The 19,866-nt window shown below is 39.0% G+C and overlaps 2 protein-coding genes across 2 annotated transcripts; both read left to right on the top strand.

Moving 5' to 3' along the window:
* Positions 1 to 3,916: 3,916 nt before the first annotated feature.
* Positions 3,917 to 11,810, top strand: lrrc74b (leucine rich repeat containing 74B). The gene is made up of 11 exons (XM_036526232.1): positions 3,917 to 4,090; positions 4,507 to 4,699; positions 5,165 to 5,307; positions 5,574 to 5,706; positions 6,176 to 6,382; positions 7,543 to 7,652; positions 8,397 to 8,512; positions 8,931 to 9,009; positions 9,333 to 9,428; positions 9,540 to 9,656; positions 11,745 to 11,810. Exons 1-11 carry the CDS (start codon positions 3,917 to 3,919, stop codon positions 11,808 to 11,810), a joined length of 1,434 nt encoding a protein of 477 aa, XP_036382125.1.
* nipsnap1 (nipsnap homolog 1 (C. elegans)) lies at positions 11,616 to 19,355 on the top strand. Its single transcript, XM_036527923.1, has 10 exons — positions 11,616 to 11,966; positions 12,711 to 12,838; positions 13,871 to 13,916; positions 14,060 to 14,154; positions 14,401 to 14,471; positions 14,792 to 14,932; positions 15,595 to 15,626; positions 15,781 to 15,875; positions 16,077 to 16,160; positions 16,892 to 19,355. Exons 1-10 carry the CDS (start codon positions 11,884 to 11,886, stop codon positions 16,954 to 16,956), a joined length of 840 nt encoding a protein of 279 aa, XP_036383816.1. The 5' UTR covers positions 11,616 to 11,883; the 3' UTR covers positions 16,957 to 19,355.
* The last annotated feature ends 511 nt before the right edge of the window (positions 19,356 to 19,866 follow it).

Raw genomic sequence — 19,866 nt, 5'->3', positions numbered from 1 at the left:
CCAATTTTATTTGCTGGGGTCACATGTAGTTTCTCTCTGATGACTGCACTGTTCGATTTACAATAAGGATTTCACTCATTCAGATGAGGTGAGGTAGAGCAAGGGAAGGGGCATTTCAACAGTGCGGCGCTACAACTTTGTCGACATGGGAATGGATATGCCATGAAAGTGCACAGCCCTTTCCGCTCATGAAACTCTTTGGCACATACGTTTCCTCCACAAGGAGACCAAATGTTTGTACTGTGTTTCTGTTCTATCTGTGCAGCCTTTTTGGTTTTAACAATGGGTTGAGACTCATAGTGCTCAGAATGTATTCAGGGCTGACTGTTGCCTTACAGTAGACTAGCCACTGCTTGATCCCCCCACCGTAAGGTCTGCTCCCTGTGCACGCTAGTTCTCCCAATTGGATCAAGCGCTTCTGCGGTGGCTTGACCTCATGCACGCAGCTGCCACAGCACTCATATGGCCTTCCTGCATGACTCGTGATAGATCCTCTACAACTTTTTCCCCCCAGACCTGCCTTACGCCTGAAGATATTTCATATAATCTGTATCCATAATGCTACTGTTCACTTACCTGTCTTTGAAAAACATACATGCAGGCTTGTTTTCCATCTCTTTCATAGTTACTAATGTTCTTTCCAGTAAAGGTTAAGATGCAAGTCACTAATTCCTTCTGTAGTTTCTCTTTGCAGATATGCACCAGCTTGGAAAGCTAATGCCTCCAGCAAACACAATAGCTTACTAGCCAAATATTTGTCCCCAAATGAAAAAATTGCTCATGCTTGTCTTTTGCCCATTCCCATAAAGAGTAGCCAATGAAATGAAAAAGACTGTGTTTATCTCTTTTTCTCAAAACTGCACAAATCAATGCATGTTGAAAATCTCTTAATATTTGCATTTTGCTGACTGTATCTTTTGAAGGCTATGCCTTTTTAGAGGGCTTTGATAAGTCAACCCTGTGCAATCATCTAGTGATCTGTCCTTTGGTTCAAATGTTTATTGTAGTAAACCAACTCTCCTGTTGGCCATTGTTTTCCTTTTGTCTTGTTTATTTTTGGTTGTTCTCTGTCCTTAACCTGTCTTATTTGGGGAGAAAAATGCCTCCGGCATAACAGAAACTAAATGAATTTAAATATGAGTTTAATTTCTTTGCTACCGGCATATATAAATTAGATTTTTAATTGAAACCTTTTTTTGGTAGGGGAAAAGTTAACTTTAGTAATTGTATGCAGTTCTCATTGAAACTTTGCTCCAAATGATTTATTAAGTATGTTTATTTTGAATGGAATGAGAACCGTTTAAACTCTGTGATATAAAATGTGCAAAAAATATTTACAAAGGCACAGAAGCTAAAATTTAACTATATAAAATCTTTTTTTAAGAATGTATTTTGGTTATATAAATGGGTATTATTTGTCTTTTCTGCTTGAAATGAATAGAAAAACTACAACGTATTTAATTCAATATGGGAAACTACAACTCAATTTTGGCTGCATGATGTATGCTGTAACGTTAAAAGAAGCTATGTATATTTTCCAGCACTGTATCGATATGACTATCGTAACTGCATCCACCCTCTCTGATTGGACAGTAATGTGCTTGAGGGATATTGGTGTTTATTTCACTGCTGCTAAAATCTGATCTGAACAGCCTCCGCAGCGCTCCTATTATTGTGGAATTTATCAACCTTGAGCATTAACCATTTTAATGCATACTGCAAAGACTTTGCATTGACTGAATAAAAACATTTCTATGTCAAGACCTTGGCTGATTTATTTTGACTACAGTCTATTATGCCACAGACCAGGGAGAAGGTAAAGGTTATGTGAAATCAGCTTTGTAAACATAGTGAATTTGCAGGGAGGGTTGTCCATGTTAATGAGGCAGTGCTTGGAAAGTTCATCACATTTGCTTTGTTGTGAAGAATACAGAAATGTATTGCAACCAATCTAGCTCCTGATGCTTCCCGTTCTTGAGCTCAAAGCCCTGGCAAAAGATATATTAGCTTGCTTTAAGCTTCATCATATAATTGCACACAGTCAACAATATCACTGTTGTTCCCACTATACTTTTATGTTATTGACCTACAAATATTTAGTTACCAAACTGGCTATCCCTAGTTTCATTCAAAGAATGTTACAGTGATTAACAAAAATTTTAATCCCCGCTTCTGTGCTAACAGAAATAGTAGATAAACACTGAAGTCTTACCATGTACTAAAAAAGGCTGTACAAATTCCAAAGAGAACATGCTGGCCAAGGCAAATAAAAGGAAAGAAATGTACTTGGTGAAAGAGTAAAAATATGGCCTTGAGGATGTTTAATTTTTTTGTGTGAGTGTGTTACTGTTATCACAATTAACAAGCATGGCTTTGATGCAATGATATTAGCTGGTGTGCAAACATACATAGTACATCATTTATCATTACTACTGATATTTTTGCAAACATGCACATATTTTAATACAACTCATGCAACTGCAGACAGCAAACCTGTGTTAGATACAACATCGTGTGTGGAAAAAGGCTCAGCAAGCTAGCTGGCACACTTTATAGGTATGTAGCAGCCTGATGAAATGTGCAGCTGGCAGCTTTACCAGTTAATCATTACCATGCACAATGTAAGAGGGTGATAATTTGCCATTTAATACAGATAAAATGACCTCATTGACATAAGTAATCTTTTTGCAGATGTGTACATATATACAGTGTGTGTATATTTTATAGTAGGCCTATTCTTAACAAATGCTATGCAAACATATATTGTACTATTTCGTATCCGTGATTAATAAATAAATAAATAATCAGTATCGGTTGATGGACTATAAATACAACTTAAGTAACTGTCACGAAGCAGTTTTTTTTCCCCATTGTTCTTCATGATTAATAAGCTTTCTGGTTTGAGTAAGGTAACCCATCAGCATCTGATTTATGAGAGACAGACTAGGTTTTGGGTCTTCTTTCTTATATAACCAACCAAGCATTCAGTTTTAGATCATAAAAATACATATTTATATCGTCAGTGTAATTGTACGTTACATATGCTTATGCGTGTACTTGGGTTAATTGCATATGTACACAGGGTTATACGCACACCGTGCTGTGCAAAGAATAATGGTTCCATTTACATTTGGAGGCAGTTTGCTACCTATAGCGAGCTCATACATGAGAAGAAAAGGCTGTAGTGGGTATTGTTGCTTACTGGTATCGTTATGTTACGTTCCAAAACTTAATTTAGCAACTCGTTCTTTTTCATAAGTATATTAAAAACAGCCAGTTATCTTCGCTGCTAATATTGAAGTGCATTTTTCTACAACTGAACTATCATAGCTTGAACAGCACGTGACGTGCTCATGAGAGCAAACGTACCGTTCGCTCAGCGCCGTTTTCATATATTTGGCAAACCTTTGCTAATCTTTATCGTCCATATTGTGTAGATGGAAATGTAATGCATGGGTTTGTGAATCCTCTACCTCAGCGTTCCATAGTGTAAACGGCATTCTGCGTCAGGATGTTTGTGCATGGGAACGTTAGCGAGCTCCTCAACACCATGGTAACCTAACAACAAAAGCAAATCGGTCCAACAGTAAACATATCTGCAGCAGCGAGTCTCTTGTGGATTGGAGGATGTGGATGTAAGTGTTAACGTTGCTGATTCGTAATTAGTTCAACTGCATGTCCGTCAGTGATTGAGGCTCCCTCCCACATGGAACCAGTTAACTGGGGGCAGTAACATTAGACGACACCGTGCAATGATTTAATCGGACAAGTGCTTTCACCGATAACCTTTGAATATATATATGTGGACATAAAACAGATAAGTAAAGATATCGAGGCTTAATATCACGACAAGTTACTGTGTGCGTCACTAATGTTATTTTGTTGCTGAAGTAGAGGGGTCAATTTTGATGAAACTATGGTTCTTGGCAAAAAGCTGGCGGTCGAATCTCTGTTGCCCTCTGTCTTGGAAGATAATGCCGCTGAGATGGAGAGTGAGTTGGTCAGCCAGAGCGAGCAAGTGGGTGGAATTGGGAGCAGACCACCAAGCAGGCCCAGAAAACCCTATAGCAGAGGTAGCATTGACAACCAGGTGCGTTTTTACTCTCGTATACTGTTACTCTTTCACTTCATAACAAAATAGCATATGTATTATTATTATTATTATTATTATTATATACCCACCAGACCCAAAATGTAATTTTCCCCAGATTTTGCCATGGATGAGGTGGAAGGTTTACATCAAATTACTGTTACAGATGGCTATATTTTAAAATATTCTGAAGCAGATACTGGCTTTTTGCTTGTCCTTCTACCTGGTTCTAGCCCATACATTTTGACAGAAATAGGCAGTGCTCATTTTAAAGTCTTTATGAATGATTACAGCCCAGAGCAAGCTGAACATGGATGCCAGTGCTTCAGAAACCTATAGCTGTGAGTCACGTGACTACTCATTCATTTAGATAGACAGGCAGGAGCACGCCAATGCTTACTGCTACCTCCTTGTAGTTGGTGGTGAGATCAGACACAAGCACGCGTCTGTCACTGAGTGGGCCATCAGGCTCTGGTGCAGGGGAGGAAGTGACAAACCAGGGGAATGAGGAGGAGGGTCAGCCACCAGATGACCCAAGTCACAATCTGGAGGGGGAGATGGCATGTGTTACCGAAGACCAGGACTATGACACGGACTTAGAGCTGGAAGGTAGCATATAGAGAGCTTATTAAACGCTGCAAGTGAATCACACACATGGTGGAAGGTGTTAGAAAGCAAGGGGCACAGACTGTGGATACCAGTCTCAGGAGAATAGAATTGCTGACAGATGAGTCATTCTTTTGACTTTAACAATTTCATTTCTGGCAGGTTTATTTCTTTTTTTTTTCTCCTTTTCTTTTCCTTGGTTTGTTGAAGATGCAGAAACTCCCACACAAGCTCCTTCACATAAATCCCACTTGTATCATTTTCTTTCAATTAAAGGTTACTTTCTCCACCAGTGATGACCATCTGTTAAAGCAATGCTCAACAGCCAATAGGAAAAAAAAAATAGACCTGCATTTCAGCTTAGTTTAATCTACCTCAGGGATATTCAGTGCCAGCAGTGCAGCAATGCACAACATTTTTGATGCTGGCAGTACAGACTGTGAAAGGTGTCTCTTGGTTTTATTGCAGATGCAAAAGAGCCCTATGACCCTACTGGAGAGACGTGCTACAGGGAAGCGTGTAAGGTGTTTGGGGTGGTTCCGGTCTCCTACTTTCTGCGAAACATGCATGCCAGTGAGCTTATTATGATGCATCATGGTCTGGGGCCCCAGGTAAGTTCAAGCCATGGTTTCTGAGGTAGTATGTGTATCCACAAGACCTGCAATTGGCTTTTCAGCCAAATGTTTCATCAAGAGATTTGAACCCGTTTTGGGGACACTGATACCACATTTCAAATGTAAGACTCTAAAAATGGGGTGGTTTTAGTTTAATGTACCAGCTCTGGAAGCAGAGCTATTCTCTGACAGCTCCTTTCTTCCTATCATGTAACAAAATCAGAGCAAACACAGGATCTCACTATTTAAAAATTCCTCTGCAGGGTACCAAAGCTCTGGCGGTTCCCTTGGTAACCAACACCTCCATCCTGAAGCTGAACCTGAGGGATAATTGGATGGAGGGGCTGGGCGGGGCTGCCATGGCAGAGATGTTGAAGGAGAACTGTTACATCACAGGTGCTTATTACAGAGGCAGCAATGCTCCCACTGCCTCCATCTGTCATTCTTCTCCAGACGTTACATGACATTTCATTCACGTCAATCAACACAATTGATCTTTAATCCATTGTTACCTACATTGGGAGTTGTTTACCTACTGAGTTAAGAGAATATATTGGGGACTGATGTTTCTCTTTTGGAGGTGTCTCCCACGGCTCCCAGGGGGCTGGGATGTCTGCAGGTTTGCCTCCCTGCCAGTTCCTCAGCGTTTAATTTATCTTATTTTTGAATACACTAGATGTATCATATGCCTGTCAGATGTGTCACTTCATTCAAATATTTAGGGTGCTTTCATTTCAAATGATACACCTTAAATGATGCCGCGGTGATGAGGCTGAGTGCAGATATTATACTGAGAATTGAAATACACTGTGCAGAACAGTAGCAGACTGAGCAGGGTGCCACAATCCTTTTGCTGCTTTTCCAGAAATCGACCTATCAGAGAACAGGCTGGGAGTGAAAGGAGCCCAGGCTATATCCAGCATGCTCCAGGAAAATAGTACCCTGGTCAGCATCAACCTCTCCGGCAGTGACTTCGATGACCATGCTGCCATGTACCTGTCCAAGGCCCTCATGACCAATCAGAAGCTGGAGGTCATGGACCTAAGTCATAACAGGATGGGGGATGCGGCAGGTAGTCCCCAGAGTATTTTAACATTTATTGTTTGTAGTACATCCTGTACATGTCAGATGATAGTATAACGACAGTTGTTAGATATTGGCAGTGAGCAGGGAAACATCCCAGTTTTGTTCTCAGGCATTTTTCCTTCATGCATTTTTCATTTGAAAGGTGAATGTCAAAGAAGATGGAATTGAGCCAGCCAAACCTGTTGTCACAACCCAGATTTTGCACCAACATCCACAAAGCAATCACATAGAAATAATGACATGTTTATTTGCACACTGATACGTGCCCATGGATACGAATCTGAGATCCATAGGAACGAGACTGTGCAATTTTATTTGCAAACATAACAGCGGCCTCCACAAAATGGTTTTTTTAATACTATAGTATGTGCTAACTGGTTACCAGTGCTTGAATGTAACCTTGAATGAATGAATGGTCACATAGAAATGCATTTTATCTAAATCATGTTTACAGTTTTGTTGTTTGTTGTTAAAGTTTCTCCATTGGTGTGATGAATGTAAACTTCTACTTTAATCCACCAAATTGGAAAAAAAAACATGCAATATGTCTAAGCTTGTGCGGTAATCTCTTCAGATAAAAAGGATGACAGTCTACAAATCTCTGGCATGACAGAGCCCATGGTCATTGGGAAAATAGCCATGCTGAAACATACAAAATTTCCCTAAGTTAAAAACCCAATCACAATGAGTGAGGTATTTGACACAAAAACCTTCTTGGTTCAAAAAAAGAGTTTGATAAAGCATAGCAACAGCCCCATGTTCTGTGAAAGTGAAAGGGAGGCAATTGCCAGATCAGTGAAGAGGAGAATCCCACATATGATTGATACACTCATATTGTATCCAAACAGCTTATTTTTTCATCGATAATGTGGAGTCATATACCATTTTTCATGTTTAAATATACCCACTTGTAGAGATGGACAGTCGTTCATCTCTATTGGCCTATGATGAAGGATACCAATCAGCCTAGCTATGTTTTATTAGATTTCCTATTACTGTTATTGCTTTGTTTGGAAAGTAAAGGCATATGATTGAATCAAGGGTTTCAAATTCATCCATAGGAGTAAATACCAGTAGTTTCAGAATGGATGAAAAAGATTAGGCATTTGAGTGCACACTAAGGTTATTATTTCTTGATTTTCACAGGGGAGGTTTTAGGCACTGCTATTGCTGAAAACACAGCGATAAAGGACTTCAATCTCAGCTGGAACTGTATACGAGGCAAAGGCAGTGTAGCTCTGGCAAAAGGCTTGGGGGTATCGTATTTTCTCATCCATACATTCTTATGAGGATCTCATCTTTCATTTTCTTTTGACCTGGACAGGATGAAAGAATCCCTTATTAGAAAATTGTGTATGGCAATACATGTAAAATTAAATTCAAAATAAAAGCAATATATGTCATCTGTGTGTATATATGTATATATGTCATCGTACACACACAGAGGGTAGCAATATAGCAGTCACACACACTTTCAATTGATGTAGTTTTTGCATATGCTTAAACAAACATTTGTGTGAGTGGCAATAAGTCGTATATATTCTTCATATGTAACATTTTTGGCATTGATTGGATGTATATTCTTTGTTTTTTTTTTTATTTTGACTTACAGTGCCTTCCAAAAGTATTCAGACCCTTGAAAAATTCTCACATTTTACTGAATTACAAATACTTTGAAATTTCGCTTTGTGTGATATTTTATTTAAAGATACTGAAACTAAATTAAACTACATTGGTTTTATGTTAGAAAATATTTTTAAGAAAAATAAAAAAATGACATTATTTTTATAGGGCTTAAACTTGTTTGTTACCTGATCTGATCCACTGAAACAAGCATGATGGAGGACCTTTTTTATTTTTACCTCGAACCAGTTTGAGTTTATGAGCTTAGAGTAAATATTGCAACAATAATAAATGGCAACAATAATGATGTTGTCCTAGAATTGTATAAAAGCCTTGATTCATGATATATTCAGTGCATCTTTGTCTTCATCTGTCAGGCAAACATATTCCTCCGAAAAGTTGATCTCTCCTACAATGGCTTTGGGAAAGATGGGGCAGTAGCCCTGGGAGAGGCACTCAAAATCAACAACATACTTGAGGAGTTGAATATAAGGTAAAATTCATTCTCTTAATCCTGATATGTATTTTCTTGGGCTTTGTGATGTGTTGTGTGTTGTGAAATGAAAAAGAATCTTAATTGTTGCCATTCTGATGGTGACACAGAAAACACTCAAGGTGAGCACTTTTGGTGTCAAATGCATAACAGGAAATGCAGGCCAAAGGAGGGTTGCTGTCTTACTGCCTGTAGGTAACATGCATCATTGGGGTAATATAGGCAAAAACACCTGTCGAAGATTCGCAGCCTATAGCTTGCTGAGAATCTGGTGTGAACAGTGATAATCTTGAACACTGGTAGGGACTGCAGGTACACCTCTGTTTCAAAACAGAGGTGCTGATTTTTAAAGAAACACTTGATATATTGGCTGCCTCGCACCTCCAACACTTTGATATTTGTTTTTTTTCTTTCCCAGCAACAATCGGATCCCCCCTGATGGAGCAATCTGCTTTGCAATGGGCCTCCAGGAAAACAAGACAATCCGAACCATCAATGTAAGTTAAAAAGAGTGTATGGTGTAGCATTGGTAAAAAAAAAAAAAAAAAAAAAAAACTACATTATAGCTCTAACAGACATCAAGGACAAATGGCTTCACACTGTATATTGTCTTAGTGGCTACCTTTATCTAGGCTAATTTACAATAGCAATAGCAGGTGGGATTTTCACATTCAGCTTTTTGGTTAAAAGTCCATTTTCTTAGTACTTAGACTTTAATCTAGCTGTAGTAACAAAAGTAATCATTTTATTTATTTATAACATACCTATTTCACCCTTTGTATCATTTCTGGTTTGGTTTGTCTTTTTCTTTTTGGGCAAGATGTCTCGAAACCCCATGCAGACTGCAGGGTGCTATGGAATACTGAAAGCAATTCAGGAGAACCCAGAATCAGCTGTGGAGTCCTTGGACTTCTCTGTATGTCACCATTTGTCTTGGCTTGAAGCATATAATCTGCAGTCCTCTGAGCTCACATCTTTGTCACTTCATCAGCACTAACAGGGGTTTGTCACATCCTTTTTTTCACAGGAAATCACAGTGAACGTGGATTTTGATGAATTATACGAGGCAGTAAAAGAAACATTCCCCAAACTGCAAGTGAAACACGGTGGAAGGATAGACAAATTCAAAAAGTTAAAGCCCAAAGTAAGTGCTACTACACATCCAAACAGTGTCGGGACTTGAGTGATTGAAAGGCCACAATGACTGCGTTCCACCAGAGGAGGGCGCCTGATCATGGTGTGCCTTGCACTCCACTGCAGCACTTCCCAGTACTTGTCCTGGGTACTCCTGTACAGTTTATACTTATTAAAATGGAGCGCCCAATTTACAAGGTTTGATCAAGCTTTTAAGTTAACTGAATCACTTAACAGTTAACGCGTTTATGTAAGAAAGGTGTCACTGGAGGTGTGTTTGTGCTGTCTTAATTTACACTGACTGAATTTAATACAGATTATTTTTAAGGCAATTAATATTAATTATTTAATTTTCATACAGATTAGAAATTACCTGCTGTAAAAGATGTAAATGTGGTATGTAGGAAAAGCACCAACCCTATTCAGAACACCCACACAGCCATGTGTTCTTAGAGTCTGCAAGCCCTTGGTAACATCTATGTTTCTCTCATATACCTGATATGTACTTGCACACTGTAATTATTAAGACCAGAAGTGTGATCAGGTAATGTCTGAAAAAAAGAGAAAAAAATAGCAGGACATCAGCATGTGTGCCATGTTTGATTGACTCTCCAGGGTATAATTAGAGAACCAGTGTTTTTAATCAGAGTGATAACGGTCACCCACTCCTCTGCAACCACCATGTGCTGCTCTGACATTTAGACTGACCCTAGGCTGAAGGAGCTAAGTTTGAGGTTTGAAGATTTTTTTTTTCAGACTGTTGTGGAAAGGACAAGCACATTGAGTTTCAGCAACAGGTGACTGCTAATAAATGGTAGATGTGCATCTGGTAAAGTACTAGACTTTGAAATTAGAACTGCTGATGAAGAAATGGCCAGAGAAATGCTTTGTTTGATGTGACAAGGAGTGTGATAGACTCAGAAAACAACAGTCAGGAGATGAACCTAAGGTGCACACTGGGATTGGTAGTTTGGAAGAAAATTGGCCCTACAAAGTGGCTTGCCACTGATGTAATGCCAGTGCATATTCCAGGCTTTTCTAAAAGGAAATATGATATTGGTCAGGTTAATGTAAAGATGCTATTTTGTGGCATTACCAGCATCACATAGTGAGGTATCAAAAACAATGTTTAATGCATTTCATGTTCTGCATCTGTGCATTCATATGCACTTATGTATTAACTATGTTATGTTTTAATTATGTATTATTAGAATGTACTGCATTCTGTGAATATTTTTATTTATCATAATGTATATTATTAATATGTTAAATGTATGTTGTGTATGTTGTTAATATGGATATTTCAATATTTGGTCATGGACATGCATATATTAATTATGGGACATGATATTCAATAGTTGTGGATATTTGTTTTTCAGGACACTTCAGAGACTGTTGAAGAAGGCACAGCATTGCCTGTGAAGACTGAAAACCAGTGAATGATGAATGGACTTTTCGGCTGGTTGGATCCTCCCTGTTCGCATCAGTTAACTTCTACCTGGAGGAAGCCATTCCAAATGCCTGGAGAAACATGCCAAACTGAATTTAAAAGTCAACATACTCATTTGAATTATGTAAAAGTAACACTGGATATGTTAATAAAATTGATTGTCCTCCTAGGTGTACACCACAGAAGAATATTTAAGACCCAATGGATAGTTTTGTAAGATACTTTTGTGGCAAATACCTTTACTTGTAGATATTGGCTATCAACCTTGAGTCGACTGTGATACATTGTGCTTGCGTGTGCTTAATAAATAAATGGATGGCCATTAAATATCCTTAAATTACATGTATTCAAGAAGGTTTATACTCCAGCTCCGTGAAGCGTAGGTCTATTATTTAATTATCTGGAGGAGTCGATAAATTTCCACCTCCCAACTCACGAAGCCCAACACCCACAAAGATAGAAAAGCGAAAATATTAAGGACTAGTTTTTATCAGCCAGACATGCAGGAGGCGATAAACGTTCAGGCAGTTATTGAGGTTTCGTGTATGCCGGTACCATAAAGCTGCATTGAATTTTTACTGCAACCATGTTTCGAGCCTCTGGGGTTGTGACACTCACGTAATGCACGCGTATTCAACCTTTGCGCAGGGACTAGACGGCCGCGACGTGCATAGCCCTATCCGCATGAGCTACATACGAGAGCGCACAACATAGCACGCACTGTTCTCTTCCTACTGATTTAGGACAGTGGCTGGACAAGAGGGTCTGGAAAGAATTACCGTAGAAGATGGCGGCGACGTGGTGCTTAAAATTGGGCAAAAGACAGCAGCCCCTTTTTAAGAATTCATTTCAGCTGCTGTTGTTGCAAAGGTAAATTTAAATCACCTTCGATTTGCAGAGGGTGAGTGTATTCCTTAGCTAAGAGTTTCGTGCATGCGGTTTCTGGACAAAGTTCTGTTGTGGTTCTATATATTCGTTCAGTTATATTGAGAAATGCATGATTGTACGTTTAAGTCAGACCTGGCAAAGAATCAATCTTCACTGCCAATTACTTCAGTGTTTGTCAGAAGTTACACACACAGCCTCTGGGCTCTCCCCACATATGTTGTTTATCTAACGCATGTGGGGGAAAAAAATCAACGATGGTGCGATATTGAGTCCCCTTTAAAAATATATACTTTTAGTGCATTCATATCTTTAAAGCGTTTCAGAATGCACAGCGCACAAACACTAAATTGGTTTGAAACGTTGAAGAATTGTCTCCAAGAGTCTTAATTTGATCATTTCCTGTGCCAGTGAACTTTGCCCCATTGAAGATTACCTTAGCGTTGTCACATGACCAGAGCAATTTAAGTACAGTGTGAGGGAAGAGGCGCTTGTTGTGCATTAGAACTAGGGATACCTGCTCTGTGTACGTTTGTAAATCGGACAACGCTAAAACACTGACGTTGCGTTTGGTGTTGACAATGGTGAGAACGTGGTGTTTTTAGTTACACAACTATCATGGCTCACGCTGCACTGGGTGTATTAATGTCTTGTCTCAGATTCCATGGGATTGCTAAAAAAAAACTATACTTTCGAATCTAAGTTATCAATTTTGTGCTCCCTTTTTAGAGGTTTTTCAGAGAAAAACGACAAGAACTGGTTCCGATCCCTTTTTGTGCACAAAGTTGACCCCAGGAAAGATGCCCATTCCAACCTGCTGTCAAAGAAAGAGACTAGCAACTTGTATAAAATGCAGTGTGAGTAGAGTCTGATTATTAAGTTCGCTTCACACAGATACAAGCATGTTTTCAATTTCTGTGGTGTTCAAAATGATGATGCAACATAACTTGGCAGTTGTGAAACAGACTTACAGTGTTAAATCACCTCCACCTGTTGTTACTTTTCGCACTTAACCCTTTTATTGGGCCCATAACATGTTTTGTAGTCCTGTGTGACAAATATTAAGAATTTGCTTGGATTTTAATGCAGTATCCATCCAAGTAAACAGCAAAAACATTGTAAAACCATGACATACTGTGGCCTTTAGTCTACTTGCAACAGCTCTAGTGTAAATGAATATTGTTCATTATTATTTCATGATACCTTTCTCATATATTAACTGTAATATGTCTGTCTTCGAGTGTCATATGGTTAATTTTGAAATGCAGGTTCCTTCACATGGTTTTATGGTTTCAAGAAAGTCTTTGTCAGTTCAAAAAACAAATGGAAATCTCACATTTTCCATAACAGATGTCCATGGACTTAAATGTTGAAGGATTGCAAACAATACAAGAATTTGATCACTGGTAGAAGTATACTTGTGGTTTTGAGTATGGAATTGATAAATATGAAATGGGTAAAGCATCAGGAAAAGCAAGACCAAAACAGGTCATTTCACTCCTATCTAGCTCTCTGTAGACAGTCTGTCTATATCCCTGCGTCTGTATTTTTCAGTATTTTCTGATCATCTGAATACCATTCCATCTATTAAGAGCTGAACACCATTATACGTAGAGCTAAATATCATATATTCCATATATATGCATATGGTTCTGTTTCAAGTCTTTATATAGTTTGGTTTTAGAATTTCTTTGCCCCTTAGTTCTTTTCAGAGTGTTGAACTAGTTCAACACATACCCGGGAACTAGCTCAGGCATTTCAACTAGCATGGACATTTCAAAATTGTAGCACTGCTAATATCATTAGGTTACTAAAAATATTCTGCTTTGTGTTCTCTGACTGTCTGTAGAGTTCTCACCAGCTATAAACTGTTCCCCTTTCCCTTGCAGTTCACAATGTAAAGCCGGAGTGCCTGGAGGCCTATAATAGCCTGTCGTGAGTGAAGCTTTTGTGTTCATTATGACTAAGTCTATGGCTCTGTTTCATGAAATGGTTCCTTCCTGGATGTTTGCTCCTAGTCTTAGATGGTGCAGTTCTTCCTCCACAGGTCAGTAGTCTTTTGTCACTCACTGATGCAGGGCAGAAGTGCAGAACCGTCTTCACTGTGACAAGGACTACCCGTGTGAAGTTGTAGGAAGCTGGAACACTTGGTATGGAGAGCAAGACCAGGCTGGTGAGAAGGAATAATAATAACTTTTAAAACATCTTAAATTTACAGTAACAGTAGGCTAGTTGGGCTAGTTGATATAATGAACAAACTTAAATTTCCGATATATTAAATATAAAAATATTTTTAAATGCATAAGTGTCTTGTGTAACAGTTTTTTCTGCTTGGACAGTGGGCAGTCGGCAAATTACTGCTGACTATTTTATGAGGTCTGAAAGCGCAACAGTGACACCTGCTGTTATTTTGTTGCAGTGCACCTCTGGCGGTACTCAGGTGGCTACCCAGCCTTGACTGAGTGCTTAAACAAGCTGAAGCAGAATAAGGTAAATTCCATATATACATGGTTTCACTTTGGCTGAAATATACATTTTGACACCTAAAACCAATGAGGTTTAGCATGCAAAATTTACACGTGCCCTGATAGCAAGTCCCCTTCCTTTGAATGAGTCAAGTGTATTCTCAGGGTTGTCCCGGAATCGCACAGTGGTTGCCCCATCATTTTTGTTTTGAAGGATATGATAGACATAACATAATAGACCATTTAGTGGGGACATTTTGCTATACTCAGAACCCTGCCCATTTAACAAGTTTTCTTTCAATTCCATATGAGAAGTAGTGACATGCCTTTTCGGCATCTCCCTAGGAGTACCTGGAGTTCCGTAAGGAAAGGAGCAAGATGCTGATCTCACGACGGAACCAGCTTCTCCTTGAGTTTAGTTTCTGGAATGAACCTGCACCCAGAAGTGGACCCAACATCTATGAAATGCGCACCTACAGACTCAAGGTAGCTAACTTCTCACCTGGTCAGTGGCCACATCAAACTAAGCCAGCCTGTTTGACTGTGTAACAGGGCTTCATCTGTCCTGGAGGGTTATGATCCAGCAGGTTTATGGTCTGGTTAAACCACGGGCACTTGCAAAACAGGGGAAGGAAACTAAGTCGATGCAGTTAAGACAACAATTTTTTGATAAGATCTGGCTCGATCAGATATGTACTGGTGAAGTGGCTTTCCAGGAAAAGTGTTGTAGCTACAAGTGTTTGTCATTATTCATACACACTTTCAGTGAAAGTTATGTGTTGTTGGACATAAATAGCCAGAGTCGAACTGTAACTTTGAGTAAAATAAAGTTAAATGATTTTACTATGTTTGAAAAAAATAGCATTAAAGGTAAGTAGTGTTGTTGAAAATGGAGGCTAGACGCCCTGAAGACAAAATGCTGATAGCTAGAGTAACCCGTTTGAGGAATTTTTTTTTTTTTTTTTGTCAGCTCTATAAAAGTTAGGTATTGAAAGAGGTTTGCCATCTCTCATCTTTTCAAAGTCAAGCATGCAACTCTTGATCAAGAGATAAAAGGAATATGTGGGGTATGTGGCTTTCCTACTGACAGAAAAAACACTACAGTGCAATCTGTTACTGCATTTGTGTTTTCTGCCTTTCTCTTGCAGCCAGGGACAATGATTGAATGGGGTAATCATTGGTGAGTGTCATATTCCTTAATTATTTCAGTGCACCATATAAAGAAACTAACACATGGTTTAAAAAGGTTTGCATTGCTACTCCAGAGGCATGCATTTGATAAGCTTCTTGTGTCATGTTAGTCACGTTAGTTAACTACATTCACATTTCACAAGGGCACGTGCCATCAAGCACCGTCAAGAAAACCAGGAAGCAGTTGGTGGATTCTTCACACAGATCGGAGATTTGTATGTCGTCCACCACTTGTGGGGTGAGTTCCCCCACCCAAGGTATTTAAATGTATTAACTAAATGTTAACTAGTGTAGCTGTGTAGTTAAAATGTATTTAGTTAACTGTCTCCTAGAACCATCACACTCACTATATACAGAGGACATACAAAGAAATGTGAAAGTGTGTTAGCGATTGTAAATGTGTTTTATTTACTATTTGTCCTATGGGTCCTGACTGCAGCGTATAAGGATCTGCAGTCCAGAGAGGACACACGTAGCGCTGCTTGGCAGAAGCCGGGCTGGGATTCGGCTGTGTATTACACTGGTAAGAAAAAAAACACTTTCCGTGCTGCAACACAAAAACTAAATGTCTGTCATTTGCAAGGAAAGTAACCTTTCACGCACATTGCATGCACACATGCATACAGCAGAGGGAGAGTTAGTTTAAAATTAGTCAGTTGACAGGGATTACGAAATACACGCCGAGGATGAATTTGGAAAATGTCAAAAGGCTATCTGGTCATGCTTGCTTCCTAGAGTCATTAAGTAAAGCACCACTCTGAGGGAGTCATGGGTATGCTAGATTTGATTAGACCTCTGCTTTTAATTGCTTCACTAGCAATGATTTGCAACTTTTTTAAACATCTTTAAGAAAGTTTGCCTGCGTTTTAAGATTATATTTGTGCCCCATACTAAAATATTCCATGGCAGTGCATTTTTGGAAATTCATGTGGGCTATAAGCATATGACTAATTGAACAATTAGACATACTAAGCCAGGGGAAGCCCTCCAGGACTTGTTTGACAACCCTGCACTACTCCAACTCAAGTAGATATTGTGGTAGCTGGTGAAGGGAAACCATTTTCAACATGTGACTGCAGGCCAGCTTTTTGTCTCTTATTTTACTTATCACCGCAAAACACTGCTGAATACATATAGCAAATGTTTTGTGATTATAAAAACAAGCACTCAATTCTAGCATATGTTGCACATGAAGTTTCACTTTGAAATGGGGACTATTCTGTTTCAACTCAACCAGCACTGCTGTCTTTTCAGTGCCATTGATCCGAAGCATGGAGTCCAGAATCATGATCCCCCTGAAGAGCTCGCCTCTGCAGTAACTCATGGTAACAAAGTTGTCTACTCCACAAGAACATGCTAGCACAAAGAGAAGGACAGGAAGAACTGCTGGATGTATACTATTTTCAGTTTGCTCTGAGCTGTGAAGGTGACAAAACCCAGAAGTAATGACCTACCCCCTTTTCATTAATATGGTTGCCAAGGTCACCAACCTCAGAGCTCAAAGGAAGTGCTTAATCCATGCCAGTGCATGCCCTTCTTGAACTCATTTGTTGGTCCAGAATGGGCCGCCACTACGTTGATGTGTATCCAAGCATTGCTGTAATTTATCTGTGGTTGGGCTGTGTGTGCAAGGTATTTTGCAGTCATGCATTGGTGGGAATTAAAGACATCCTAAACCAGGGCTACTCAACTTCTGCCCGGGAGGATCGCAATCCATATGGTTAAGGCTCAGATGGGATGAAAGCCTGCAGGCACCGCAGTTCTACTTGACCAGGGTTGAGTTCCCCTGTTTTAAACCTTCATCTCAGTGCTTTGCCACTCAAGTGTTCATCTTGTGCTAGTGTTTGGGCTAATAGCTATTGCACCAGTTGGACCAATAACTACTAACTAGATAAACCCTTCACTCTTAAACTATTCATAGGCTGCTATGTGTAAAAACCATTCTGAATGCTTCCCTGAAGACGTTCAGGGAAAAACATTCAGAAGATGTAAAAAACCAACAATATTCATGTATTTCAAGCACTGGGTATAGTTAGACACACAGAAGAGTAAAAAAAATGTTGAATTGAAATTGCAAATCATCTTAAGATGAAGTGCTGCAGGAAGACCTAATGAAGGCAAGATTCCCTCTCCTGGAGTCATAAAAGCATATTGTCATTATGCATGGACAATCAACAGGTAATTATTTTATTTTGGACCAATGTGACTTCACTTCCCCATTTAGAGTGTTATCGATTTGATGATACTTTGATAGAATATTCCAGATTACATGCAAACCCTGCTGATATGAGTGGTATCAGTTTGGGGTAGATCTTGCTGCCAACTGAGCAGTTAACATGCCTGTATTCAGTATTCAACTTGACATTTGATTTATATTGATTAATGTAAGAGTTTAGGTGGAGAAATTTATTTGGACAGCCTCCACGGCAGAATTCAAGGAAACAAGTTGAACAACTTTGTAGATATCAGCCGTTAAAGTTATATGAATGAAGAAGTCTGCTCTGTTCAACTGAGATGGTTAAACAAGTTTTTTGTATTATTAAAGTGTCATTTAGGAGACTCCATTAGCCAGGGAAATTTATTATTTATGACTTGTACACAAGTACAAATATAAATTAATAAGGACCTATAAAAAGTGATAATTAGACAGCACTGGGGAAAAATAATCATCAGTTATGCAACATAATGCTACTACAAAATAGCCTAGCACAATCAATGCAAGATAAAGATTAGTGCCCCCATTCTGTCTTGCTGATGAAGGACTCCTAGGAATAGGCTCCCTGGGTATCTGTATGATGGGGTGCATGCAACTGGGGGGCTTAAAAGCGAACTAATCGACTCACTCCTGATTGCAGTAAAAATACTTGAAAGAAGTCATGTTTGAAACATCTGTTGCATCTTTTTCAGCCAGGAGCACCCAGCAGATATCCACTTACTGTTAAATGCAACCAGAATCAACTTAATAAGTGGCTGAAGTGCTCATTTGTATAGTATGCATAAAGTTTTTGAGAAGTATATTTGAGTTGGAATGTATCAGCAGAAGACCCCATATCTGTACCAGCTTTCCAGTTATCATTTGTATCAAAGTAGAGGCTGTTCTTTTATGATTATATTTAATAAAATGGTTTCATGTTGTCTTAACTACATTTTGTGAACATATCACATACTGCCAAGGTGATTATTGAGCCATATGAATCATTCCAATTTATGAAGATTTGTGCTTGTTAATGATGATTTATATTTGACAAATTGGGACCATCCAAGCATGGATCTCTGAACTGCTATAGTAACACTTAACCTGGTCAACAATGCATGTGTATAGCTTTGCAGACAACTGGGATGGTGGGTATGCACTCCGCCAAATTATGCGTTGGCGGGGTATACCCCATACTTATATTTTATTTGCAGTAGCTATTTGCTTTATTATTTACCCAATGAGAGAGCTGGGACTGAGTAATATCAAGCTATTAGGAATATGTAGTGAATGTTTACATTAATGGATTTATAAAATGGCATTAGAGCCCATCAGCCTGCAGTTTTGTGGTGCTGTGGAAAATCTGTGTGCAATAAGCTCTTCAATCAGGGAGAACTTGACTGTTATCAAGTCTATTCACATCATTCGAGAGCTGATGTCTGTATTGTAGGCAGACTGTCTTGAGTGTGGATGTACCCAATTGTTTTAATCAACATGTGTGATCACTGAGGAATCATGGAATTATGCGCAAAATAAACACTTGTTTGTAGCATTTTGTGTCTTGTATTTATCTGTTATACGCTTGATATAATTTACTCCTTATTGTTCTTTTGCACACTTTCCATCCAACCTTGCTTTCAAGAAGTACAGTTTGCAAATATGTGGTGTGTTTCAATGGCTATTTTGAGGTCTGAGAAGTATGTTAAAGGTTGATTGATGGCTTTATCTAGTCACAATGGGTTTATTTCTCCTCCCCTTTCAGACATGATTCATGTTTCTCCTGATTATCATTTCATTATCTTTACTCAGCATCAGCAGGAAATTGCCTCTTATGCCCTTGACAAACTGAAGTACTGTATATCGTCAAGAAGATTCCAAAATATCTCATCAGCAGGTACACTGTCATTGTATTTAATGGACATGAAATAAATTTAACTTCTCTGATTAACATTTGTCATCAACAAAGCTGGGGCTCCAGAGTAGCTCAGTGGAGAAGTTTTGCAATTAGCGCAAGCTGAGCTCTATGGCAGGATTC

Source organism: Megalops cyprinoides, chromosome 4, assembly GCF_013368585.1.
Source record: "Megalops cyprinoides isolate fMegCyp1 chromosome 4, fMegCyp1.pri, whole genome shotgun sequence".
Lineage (NCBI taxonomy): Eukaryota > Metazoa > Chordata > Actinopteri > Elopiformes > Megalopidae > Megalops > Megalops cyprinoides.
The sequence above is the reverse complement of the archived record's forward strand: the minus strand, read 5'-3'. Positions and strand labels throughout refer to the sequence as shown.

What these genes read in the sequence shown, in the direction of transcription:
- lrrc74b (XM_036526232.1), top strand. Translation starts at nt 3,917, where the DNA reads ATGGTTCTTGGCAAAAAGCTGGCGGTCGAATCTCTGTTGCCCTCTGTC. An exon ending in ATCATGGTCTGGGGCCCCAG is followed by an intron (nt 5,308 to 5,573) that starts GTAAGTTCAAGC and finishes ATTCCTCTGCAG; the next exon opens with GGTACCAAAGCTCTGGCGGT. An exon ending in CTCTGGCAAAAGGCTTGGGG is followed by an intron (nt 7,653 to 8,396) that starts GTATCGTATTTT and finishes TTCATCTGTCAG; the next exon opens with GCAAACATATTCCTCCGAAA.
- nipsnap1 (XM_036527923.1), top strand. Translation starts at nt 11,884, where the DNA reads ATGGCGGCGACGTGGTGCTTAAAATTGGGCAAAAGACAGCAGCCCCTT. An exon ending in TGGAGAGCAAGACCAGGCTG is followed by an intron (nt 14,155 to 14,400) that starts GTGAGAAGGAAT and finishes ATTTTGTTGCAG; the next exon opens with TGCACCTCTGGCGGTACTCA. An exon ending in TTCGGCTGTGTATTACACTG is followed by an intron (nt 16,161 to 16,891) that starts GTAAGAAAAAAA and finishes CTGTCTTTTCAG; the next exon opens with TGCCATTGATCCGAAGCATG.